The sequence below is a fragment of the Phoxinus phoxinus genome (assembly GCF_949152265.1).
Source record: "Phoxinus phoxinus genome assembly, chromosome: 21".
Classification (NCBI taxonomy): Eukaryota; Metazoa; Chordata; class Actinopteri; order Cypriniformes; family Leuciscidae; genus Phoxinus; species Phoxinus phoxinus.
In genome coordinates, this window is record NC_136896.1 from 30,545,932 (window position 1) to 30,558,431 (window position 12,500).

At 40.6% G+C, this 12,500-nt stretch overlaps 1 protein-coding gene across 1 annotated transcript in view; it reads right to left on the bottom strand.

Annotated features, from left to right (window-relative positions):
* Positions 1-12,500, bottom strand: part of LOC306989681 (arf-GAP with dual PH domain-containing protein 1) — a 63,488-nt gene that overhangs the window by 45,474 nt on the left and 5,514 nt on the right. The window contains 1 exon segment of the mRNA XM_079595600.1: positions 7,750-7,880. Within this exon segment, the coding sequence (XP_079451726.1) occupies positions 7,750-7,880 (131 nt within the window).

Sequence of the window (12,500 nt, forward strand, 5' to 3'; positions counted from 1 at the left end):
TCCGCCGTTATAATAGCGATCCGCCGTTATAATAGCGATCCGCCGTTATAATAGCAATCCGCCGTTATAATAGCAATCCGCCGTTATAATAGCGATCCGCCGTTATAATAGCAATCCGCCGTTATAATAGCAATCCGCCGTTATAATAGCAATCCGCCGTTATAATAGCAATCCGCCGTTATAATAGCAATCCGCCGTTATAATAGCAATCCGCCGTTATAATAGCAATCCGCCGTTATAATAGCAATCCGCCATTATAATAGCAATCCGCCGTTATAATAGCGATCCGCCGTTATAATAGCGATCCGCCGTTATAATAGCGATCCGCCGTTATAATAGCAATCCGCCGTTATAATAGCGATCCGCCGTTATAATAGCGATCCGCCGTTATAATAGCAATCCGCCGTTATAATAGCGATCCGCCGTTATAATAGCAATCCGCCGTTATAATAGCGATCCGCCGTTATAATAGCGATCCGCCGTTATAATAGCAATCCACCGTTATAATAGCAATCCGCCGTTATAATAGCGATCCGCCGTTATAATAGCAATCCGCCGTTATAATAGCAATCCGCCGTTATAATAGCAATCCGCCGTTATAATAGCAATCCGCCGTTATAATAGCAATCCGCCGTTATAATAGCAATCCACCGTTATAATAGCAATCCGCCGTTATAATAGCGATCCGCCGTTATAATAGCAATCCGCCGTTATAATAGCGATCCGCCGTTATAATAGCAATCCGCCGTTATAATAGCGATCCGCCGTTATAATAGCAATCCGCCGTTATAATAGCGATCCGCCGTTATAATAGCAATCCACCGTTATAATAGCAATCCGCCGTTATATAGCGATCCGCCGTTATAATAGCGATCCGCCGTTATAATAGCGATCCGCCGTTATAATAGCGATCCGCCGTTATAATAGCGATCCGCCGTTATAATAGCGATCCGCCGTTATAATAGCGATCCGCCGTTATAATAGCGATCCGCCGTTATAATAGCGATCCGCCGTTATAATAGCGATCCGCCGTTATAATAGCGATCCGCCGTTATAATAGCAATCCGCCGTTATAATAGCGATCCGCCGTTATAATAGCAATCCGTCCGTTATAATAGCGATCCGCCGTTATAATAGCGATCCGCCGTTATAATAGCAATCCACCGTTATAATAGCAATCCGCCGTTATAATAGCGATCCGCCGTTATAATAGCAATCCGCCGTTATAATAGCGATCCGCCGTTATAATAGCGATCCGCCGTTATAATAGCGATCCGCCGTTATAATAGCGATCCGCCGTTATAATAGCGATCCGCCGTATAATAGCGATCCGCCGTTATAATAGCGATCCGCCGTTATAATAGCGATCCGCCGTTATAATAGCGATCCGCCGTTATAATAGCGATCCGCCGTTATAATAGCAATCCGCCGTTATAATAGCAATCCGCCGTTATAATAGCAATCCGCCGTTATAATAGCAATCCACCGTTATAATAGCAATCCGCCGTTATAATAGCGATCCGCCGTTATAATAGCAATCCGCCGTTATAATAGCGATCCGCCGTTATAATAGCAATCCGCCGTTATAATAGCGATCCGCCGTTATAATAGCAATCCGCCGTTATAATAGCGATCCGCCGTTATAATAGCAATCGCGGTTATAATATCAATCTGCCGTTATAATAGCGATCCGCCGTTATAATAGCAATCCGCCGTCATAATAGCAATCCTCCGTTATAATAGCAATCCGCCGTTATAATAGCAATCCGCCTGTTACGTTCCCCAGCTCCGTTGTCTGTTTGTATATGTGTTTAATTGTCTGTCCCCTTGCTCTTGATTACAGATGAGTCACACCTGAGCATCCTACTCAAGCTACATAAGGTTTCCGGAACCACACCTGAGGGCGCACACAGAGCCTGAGGACAGAGTCGATGCACTGCCCGTCTTTATAGCGTTTGCAGTCCACCCCGGGAATCAAAAGCGTTCCGCGTTTGGATTTATGTCTTTGTTTGTGAACCTACCGAGCAGTTGATCACCGATCTATTTAATAAACATACCCCTATTTATTTTGACACGAGCTGGTCTGTGTGCGTCTCTCCTTTATGTTAAGGGTGGTGTCCGTCCGCCCGTAACATAGTGGAGGCTCGTCCGAGATTGATAGTTTTGATTAGTCGGACTTTAGTGTTTAGTGTGAATTGGGAACTTTTGAAGGCTACAACATTTTGGTGAGTATTCTGGTGAGCAATTATGAATGTCTGTTCATTTGTTTAGTCAAACGTTTATTTTATTTTTGGTGGATATCTCAGGAGGGGGCTCGGTGGGAAGCCTCGAGCTGAGTAAGCCACTGAAGATTGCGTAGATATTTAGGATTTTTTTTTGTTTGTTTTGTGTATAGTTAGTTAGAGAAGCAGGACAACATTTTTGCTTATCAGAATACCCTTTAGTTTGGTTGTATAGCTTGTGATTATATTGTGGCATATTTAGTGCTGGTAACCTATTCTGATTATACTAGCGTGTTGAGTAAATTTGGGGGTGGACAAAAAAATTTTGTGGTCGTTTGTAGCCTATATAGTGCTTTTCGTTTGACCACTTCAGACATTTGCTACGCTGTAGCTCGGTCGCAGTTAAAACTGCTTTAGTGAGTTTTTTTTCTTTTTTTTCGTGATTTTGGTTCGCTTTCAGCGTCTTTTCGCATTTAGAATGGCAACAGAGGAAGCATTCGTTAAAGAACCCTCTACTGAGTTATTGTTAAAATTTTCGAGAGAGCAGTTGTTAAATTTGGCTGCAACTTATGAGATTGAGCTCACTTATGCTGAGAAACTTATTAGTGCTCAACAGAAAGATCCCACTCTTGTTTCATGTTATAATACAATTCAATCTGTTCCAGACCGTCCCAGCGAGAGTTCAGCCTACTTTGTCCGAGATGGTTTACTTATGCGGAGGTGGAGGCCTCACAAAAGTAATGAATGGAGTGACATTGAACAAATCATTATGCCTACTGAAACTAGACGTGCAGTTCTGAGTATCGCGCATGATTGTGTTTCTGGTCATTTAGGTGTTACTAAAACATTCAACCGCGTTCTTCGTCACTTTTTCTGGCCGGGGCTGAAGCGTGATGTGCGGCGGTATTGTAAGACGTGCCATGTCTGCCAGGTTAGCGGTAAACCAAACCAGATAATTCCACCTGCACCGTTGTACCCCATACCTGCCGTGGGTGAGCCTTTTGAGAAAATAATCATTGACTGTGTCGGTCCTCTTCCACGGTCGAAAAGTGGATATCAGTATCTATTAACAATCATGTGTACTGCTACTCGCTTCCCAGAGGCGGTGCCTCTGAGAAAAATCACTGCTAGAATTGTGTCTAGGGCTCTATTAAAATTCTTTGCTTTTGTGGGGCTACCGAAAATCGTTCAAACGGACCAAGGAACAAATTTTACTTCGCGTGTCTTCTCCCGAGTCCTAAAGTCGCTCCAAATTAAGCACCGCATTTCTAGCGCGTACCATCCGGAGAGTCAGGGCGCTCTCGAGCGCTACCATCAGACGCTTAAATCGATGCTGCGTGCCTATTGTTTGGAGATGGGTACGAACTGGGAAGATGCGGTTCCTTGGATGCTTATGGCGTCTAGAGAAGTCGTGCAAGAGTCAATTGGTTTCAGCCCTGCAGAGTTAGTGTTTGCTCATGATGTTCGCACGCCTTTGAGCGTCATTAAAGATCAATGGATGAGCAAGCCTACCTCTCGTAGCGCAGTACAATTTATAAGCGACGTTCGCACCCGACTACACCGAGCGCGTGAACTCGCTAGAGAGAATTTAGAAAAGACCCAATCTAGCATGAAAACGTGGTATGATCGAAAAGCCAGAGCCCGCTCGTTTAAACCTGGAGACCAAGTGTTGGTTCTCTTACCCGTGCCCGGTTCTGTGCTTCAAGCACGATTCAGTGGACCATATACTGTGGAAAAAAAAATATCGGAGCTGAATTATGTAATTGAAACCCCAGACAGGCGAAGACAGTCTCGCGTCTGTCATGTAAATATGCTTAAACCATATTATACACGTGAAGAGTTTAGAACAAGCTTGTGTGACCTTAATGTACCCGGTCCTGTTGAGGTCCCCGTGTTGCCGTCTTCAATGGTAGACGATGATGACGGAGTGACTCCTCCGTCGCGGTGCGTGATTGAAGGTCGACTTAAAAACTCTGCTATGCTGTCCGTTGTTGGAAGTAATTTGCCACATTTAACACGCTCTCAAGCAGCTGACATATCATCTGTGATAGATGATTTTCCTGAATTATTTGGAGATGTTCCGACTGTGACCACCGTTCTGGAACATGACATAGACGTGGGTGGTAAGGGCCCGATTAAACAGCACCCGTATAGAGTAAATCCAGAAAAGCGAGCTGTCCTGAAACGTGAAGTTGAGTACATGATAAAGAACAATATTGCTGAACCTAGCTCTAGCCCGTGGAGTTCCCCGTGCCTTTTAGTTGGAAAACCTGATGGCACTTACAGGTTTTGTACGGACTACAGGCGTGTTAATGCCATCACTCTGCCAGACTGCTATCCGTTACCGCGGATGGATGACTGTGTGGACCGTGTTGGCTCGGCTACGTTTGTCACTAAAATCGACCTCCTAAAAGGTTACTGGCAGGTGCCCCTTACACCAAGAGCAAAACACATATCAGCTTTTGTGACCCCAGATGCGTTTATGCATTATAAAGTTATGGCTTTCGGAATGCGAAATGCACCTGCCACCTTCCAACGTTTGGTAAATATTGTTTTAGCTGGAATGGCAAACTGCGAGGCGTATTTGGACGACATAGTCCTACATAGCACACACTGGTCCGAACACATCACACAACTTCGAGAGCTTTTCCGTAGACTGTCCAATGCGAAGCTCACAATTAATCTTGCAAAATGTGAATTCGGAAAAGCCACTGTCACTTACTTGGGGCGGATAGTTGGTAGAGGACATGTTTTGCCAGTAATGGCTAAAGTGGCCGCTATTCAGGAGTTCCCTGTGCCCTGCGACCGGCGTGCGCTACGCCGATTTTTGGGAATGGTAGGCTACTATCGCAGTTTTTGCAAGAACTTTTCGACTGTCGTTTGGCCCCTCACTAACCTGTTGAGCCCCAAAACTAAATTTGAATGGACGGAGTCCTGTAACCGAGCATTCGAAAATGTCAAGGCTCTCTTACTGACTACTCCCGTGCTCGCTGCGCCAGACTTTAACCGGCCGTTTCAGCTTGCTGTGGATGCTAGCAACGTAGGCGCCGGTGCTGTACTATTGCAGTTAGGTGCAGACCATGTAAACCATCCCGTGAGTTTCTTCTCTAGAAAATTTAATTCTGCCCAGCGAAGGTACTCCACTATCGAGCAAGAGACTTTGGCTCTAGTTTTGGCTATTCAACACTTCGAAGTGTACTTGGGTTCTACCGTACATCCAGTGAAGGTCTATACTGACCATGATCCACTCAAGTTCCTCAGTCGCATGTACAATTCTAATCGTAGGTTAATGCGCTGGAGTCTGTTACTTCAACCGTTTAACCTCCAAATTGTACATATCCGAGGAGTCGACAATATTGTCGCAGATGCGTTGTCTAGAGTGGAGGCTTAATAGTGCTAATTGTCTTGTAAAAATAATATATACTCGTATATATACTCGTTATTTACTCCGAGATTTGCTTTAATTTATTGAGCTTGCTAATCTAAAATAAATCTCTAATGATGTTTTTTCTTTTCTTTTTTACACATAATTGTGTATTGCCTATGAGTTGACCTTATACACCCCTTTGGAACTATATTCCTGTGTAATCTTTTGATTTTTTTTTTTCCATAGGCCTATACAGATACATGGAAGCTGAACACAAGGCTCGAGTAGAAATAAGTATTCCCATGTTTAGAGTATGGCGACAGGTCACCATTTCGGGGTGGGGGTGTTACGTTCCCCAGCTCCGTTGTCTGTTTGTATATGTGTTTAATTGTCTGTCCCCTTGCTCTTGATTACAGATGAGTCACACCTGAGCATCCTACTCAAGCTACATAAGGTTTCCGGAACCACACCTGAGGGCGCACACAGAGCCTGAGGACAGAGTCGATGCACTGCCCGTCTTTATAGCGTTTGCAGTCCACCCCGGGAATCAAAAGCGTTCCGCGTTTGGATTTATGTCTTTGTTTGTGAACCTACCGAGCAGTTGATCACCGATCTATTTAATAAACATACCCCTATTTATTTTGACACGAGCTGGTCTGTGTGCGTCTCTCCTTTATGTTAAGGGTGGTGTCCGTCCGCCCGTAACACCGCCGTTATAATAGCAATCCGCCGTTATAATAGCAATCCGCCGTTATAATATCAATCTGCCGTTATAATAGCGATCCGCCGTTATAATAGCGATCCGCCGTTATAATAGCGATCCGCCGTTATAATAGCAATCCGCCGTTATAATAGCAATCCGCCGTTATAATAGCAATCCGCCGTTATAATAGCAATCCACCGTTATAATAGCAATCCGCCGTTATAATAGCGATCCGCCGTTATAATAGCAATCCGCCGTTATAATATCAATCCGCCGTTATAATAGCGATCCGCCGTTATAATAGCAATCCGCCGTTATAATAGCAATCCGCCGTCATAATAGCAATCCTCCGTTATAATAGCGATCCGCCGTTATAATAGCGATCCTCCGTTATAATAGCGATCCGCCGTTATAATAGCAATCCGCCGTTATAATAGCGATCCGCCGTTATAATAGCAATCCACCGTTATAATAGCGATCCGCCGTTATAATAGCAATCCGCCGTGGAACAATCCGCCGTTATAATAGCAAACCGCCGTTATAATAGCAAACCGCCGTTATAATAGCAATCCGCCGTGGAACAATCCGCCGGCTCTTAAAGGGAATGTGAGAGGACGCTCTGATTGGTTTAGTTCACGTTACGCCCAAACCACAGCTATGAGTAATGAAGCAACTTCAGACACACACATTTTAGATTTGCGTCGGGCGCAAGAGTCGTTTATCCCGCCAGTATAATAGCAACAGCGCCGGGATCCGCCCACAGAGTTACTTGCGTTTCGCGTTTGATACTTGCGTTTCAGAACGTTACAATAGCGCCCCATATTGTAAATATCATATTTTCTGACAGATTACACGCTCTGAAGAACATGCAAATCTCACTGTATAAAGTCTATAATATTTTTTTTGCCAGTTTCATCATCGCCCAAGTGAAATCGTATCTGAGCATTAGTAAGCAACCCTACACTCTAAAAAATGCTGGGTTGTTTTAACCCAATTTTGGGTCAAATAAATATGGACAAACCCAGCCATTGGGTTACATTTTTAAATTGAATTTTTGATCCAACGTTTGCGTTTGTCCATATTTGACCCAAAACTGGGTTAAAACAACCCAGCATTTTTTAGAGTGTAATTATTCAGACCGGTTATAATCGGCAGTTTTTAAATGCAGCGTTTGCTTGTGTATCTATAGATTATTCAGCGGTTTGATGCTTCTGTCAATCACGACTCTGTGAAGATTATCACAAACATCAGCTCTCTCCAGATCCCAGCTCATGTCGTGCACTAATGGCTTTCATCCTCAATCTTTCATGAAGGCAAAGAGCCAATCAATCTGTGTGTGTGTGTGTGTGTGTGTGTGTGTGTGTGTGTGTGTGTGTGTGTGTGTGTGTGTGTGTGTGTGTGTGTGTGTGTGTGTGTGTGTGTGTGTGTGTGTGTGTGTGTGATCAGGAGATCCTCACCTCGATTTCTTTCTCCTCGAAGGCGTCCTGTGGCACAGACTTCACCCGGCTGAGACTGGGAATACTTCTGTGTATGAGTGAACATCCCTGACACACGAACACCCCGAGAGTCACTGACACCCAGTCCGGCTCTGAGGAAAGCAGAGGAAGAGCATTTACTAATCTGTGGCAACACAAGACTACGGGAACATCATCACGTGCAAAAATATTTAGGCCTAAAATTATTTTTATTGCATATAAGATTTCAGTAGGGTCAAATTTTCACTATTATAGTTGCTTATTATCATGCATATTACTATATATGACCCTGGACCACAAAACCAGTCACATGGGTCACATCAGCTGAATAAATAATCTCTCCACTGATGTGTGGTTTGTTAGGATAGGACAATATTTGGTCGAGACACAACTATTGAAAATCTGGAATCTGAGGAACAAAAAAATGTAAACATTGAGAAAATCTCCTTTAAAGTTGTGCATTTATGTTCACGATTGTGCTGCATTCACTCACAAAAATACATGTTTTATATATTTACGGTAGGACATTTACTAAATATCTTCATGGAACATGATCTTAATATCCTCATGATTTTTGGCATAAAAGAAAAATGGATAATTTTGACCCATACACTGTATAGTTGCTATTGCCACAGATATACCCGTGCGACATGTGACTGGTTTTGTGCTCCAGGGTCACATATTGTCTGTTTATTACTTATAAAGCACATATTAATGTCTTATTCTGCATGATCATATTCTACATCCCTTAATCACCCAATACCTGAACTTAACAACTATCTTTCTAACTATTAATAAGCAGTAATTATGAGGTTATTGAGGCAAAAGTCGTACACTGTAAAAAATGTGGCTGCGATTAGTTAAAATTTGTTGAGATAACTTAAATATCCAACTTAACCAAACTAAACTTAAGTTAACTAAACTTAATATTTTAAGTCAAGCTTGAACACATACTTTTTAAAGTTGAAACAATGTTGGATTTTAAGTTGTGCTAAATAATCGCAGCAATTTTTTTTACAGTGTAGTTAATAGTGAGAATTGGACCATAAGCTAAAGTGTGACCATCATTTCTGGCCAGAAAGGATGTTGCACAATTTGTCATGTTTCATTGCAATTATTATCACAAATACATCTTAGATTCAGTAAATTATATTTTTTTGGAGCTGGGAAAGAAGATTAAGATTAATAGCAACACACGACTCGCAAAAATATTTAGGCCTGAAATAATTTTTATTGCATATACAATTTCGGTATCGCTTTAGTTTAGGGTCCAATTCTCACTATTATGTTGCTTATTAACATTCATATACTGGCTATTAGTACTTACTTAGCACATATTAATCTGCATAACCATTCTTCATCTCTTAATCCTACATACTAAACTTAATAACTACCTTACAAATTATTAATAAGCAATAATTATGAGTTTATTGTGTCAAAAGTCATAGTTAGAACTGGATCCTAAACTAAAGTGTACATTTCCATCCATTTGGATTAGACTGTTTTAACATTAATAAACTTAACCTGATGAATATTTGTCAGTCATGCGTAAATACAACGGGTAAGATTTCTGTAATAACTGAATGTGTTTTACATACACAATAACCAGGTTTATGTATTTTATCATCAATAAACCCAATTTGCTTTAATCTGATACATTTTAACTAACTGAATATTGCTTGTTTCAGAGCTAGCCATGTTCATACTCTTCAACTAAATACATTTGACTTTAAACCTATTCCGGTGAAGTTCACAAAAAGGTAATTTTCCACCATTATTTGTGCAATTTGCACTAACATATGTTGTCACAACTTAATGATCACTGTAAAAATGATATGATCATTAAGTTGTGACAACATATGTTTTTACATTGCTTTAACTCATCAAAATAAGTTAAAGCAATTTTCAACTTTTTTGTGTTACAAGATTCAACTCATTTTTAAAAAAAAGTCAGTTTAATGTAATTTAGGTCGAAATAACTTAAATGTTCAAGTTGATTGCACTTAAAACTTTAAGGTAGCAACTTTACAGTGTACTTGCACTAATTTTATCCTTGCATATTTTGGATGGTATGCAAATTAGCACACTCACCGCCAGTAATATCATTGCTATATAGCATTTACTTTTAAAACATTTATCCATATCCATGACCGTTAATGGAGGCCGAAATACTGAAGACTGCAGAAAAACGACTGGTTAAAAAGTAGGACTGGTGTGTGTTTCTGTTCCTGTCACGGTTAATGCTGAGGTCTGGAGGCTTTATAAACTGCACAGACAAACCACAGAGGTTACTATAATAATTATACCGTTAGTCGACGCTGGAACACAAGCAAACCCACAATAAGAGGGCGACAGAAAGTCACACATAGGCCTACACACCCTGTTTGATCACACACACACACTGCTTCACACAACCGCTCACATTTGTGTCACGATCTGTGTGAGTTTGACACACTTCAGGTGGGAGTGTTGCTAAACGCTGAGCTGTAAACCCCGAAGGCATGACAGTTTCGGCGTCGACTGACAGAACCGGCATGAACTGAAAGTCAGGTTTTTTGACTTCTAAAAGAGACACAATCCATGAGAAACTGTGTCATCATATGTGAGAACCACACACACTGCGTAGGATAACACAGTGCAGTTATTGTTTGAAGGAGAAAGAGGGGCGATTGGAGAGACAGAGCGAGATACAGAGGCTTGTGACCAAATGAAATGGACTTTGTTTCGTCTTTTGCCCACTTCTAGTTCTCGGCCGGCTGGTTATCTGATCGAGGTGTGGCTCTCTGCTGCCAGAACACACACCTTTGTGCTCAGAAAGTTACTCTTCATGTTACACAACACATGCACATGAGCACAAAAGCGCAGATTCATTATTATTATTCACCATCATTTACTCTTTCTTTCGTGAAACACAAAATTAGACATTTTGAAGAATGTGCAGGTTGCTCTTTTCCATGCAATTTACTTCAAAACGGACACAAAAGCAGCATAAAAGAGCAAATACAGCAACTTTATTCAGATGCGGATCAAAGTTTTTCCAGCTGATGAACAATAAAAACATTGATAGCCAATCAGAATGAATCGTGCTTTACGGAGTTGAGCATTTAAAGATGAAAAAACTGCATTGCGCTTATAATAAACCGAACGTTGTCGTCAGTCGGAGAGGATGCTAGTACAGTTATTATTTTAGTTATCTTTATAGTTATCGTTTTCAGTGTGAACAGGCTTTAAATCAGATTCATGCATGATTCAGATTCATGCATAATTCAGATTCATGCATACCACTTTTGTGAACCCGTCGACTGGATCAATGAAATAAACCAGACTGAAAATAATTCACCATTTCTGTAACACTTTACTTAAAGCCTTTATATATAATGCATCATATAAGTATTTTAATGCATTAATTATGCCTTGTAATGCACATTATAATGCTTTGTATGATATCATAAATTAATGCAACCACAGTTTTATAATGCTTTATAGTAATACTATTCATTGTTACACCTTTAGAAAGCATAATGCATTGAAACTCGCCGATATTATAATGCAGTTTAACTTTGGTTACAATTATTTATGCAAATATATAATGCATTATATAACGTATACCTTTATATTGCATTATACAAAAAGTCATACGACAGAATTTACATTTTTTGGCCAAACTAATCTTTGTTATTATTCATTCCAGTCATTGAATTGAACTTCGAATGTGCTTCACGTGATCATTAACTGCACTAAACAAACCTCCAAATGTGTTTTGACTTTTCAGACGCATAAAAAACACACATTTTGGACTCTTTGCATCTGATCAGTGTCCGGTTGCAACTGCTCAGACTAGTTTTACAAGTTAGTCGTGTTATTTTTTTCTTCTTCAACACTGGTCATATGTCAGTTGCATAAAAAAGTAGATAGGTTGTGACTCTGAAAAGTAAGCCTGATTACCCCTTGACTAACCGCTAGTTGGCCAGACTATTATTAAGTCACAGTTTTAACATGATGATATGTTTATGCAACTGTGCAGATATCGCGCGGGGAAAGATGTGAACGCTCGTGTTGTCGTGGATGATTTGCATGTCTCAGACGGCTACTCTGACTTTTACTCACTGAGTGAAGATAAGTGAGAAGGTGTGTATGGTGTGGTACACCAGAGATTGAGTGCATGGGTCAACGGCTACACTCACTGCAAGAAGCGTCTCCGACCGCTGGCTTCTCAATATAGATCGTGTGTGTTGCTGTGAGGCTTCAGTTATTCTGGGTATATGCCACATTTCTGAAAGATTTGATGTCGTCCTATATATATATCTGAAAGTGTGCATAAAAGCAAAACGTGTTTGTGATGTGAGTGCAAGAGAGAGAAAGAGATCACAATCAGTACATTAACCAAAGATTAAATACATAAAATCAATGAATGTGAAATGATGCAATGGATAATAACATATAAATACACTGAAAAAAACTATAAATTTACTACATTTTTCTTTGGCAAGTTTTTGCACTAATATTTTAAAAGTAAATTTCACATATGGAATTAAGTAAACTCTACTTAACTAAGTTAAGTGAAAGTAACAAAGAAAATAAGTAATTTTAACTTGACTAAAAGGTTGAGTAATTTCTATTTATTTGAAGTTTCCTTTGCAATATATTTCACTCACACAATATAACATTGAACTAAACCACGCTTTTAAAGTATATGCTTTACTTAGAAACATTGAATTAATCAATTAATACAA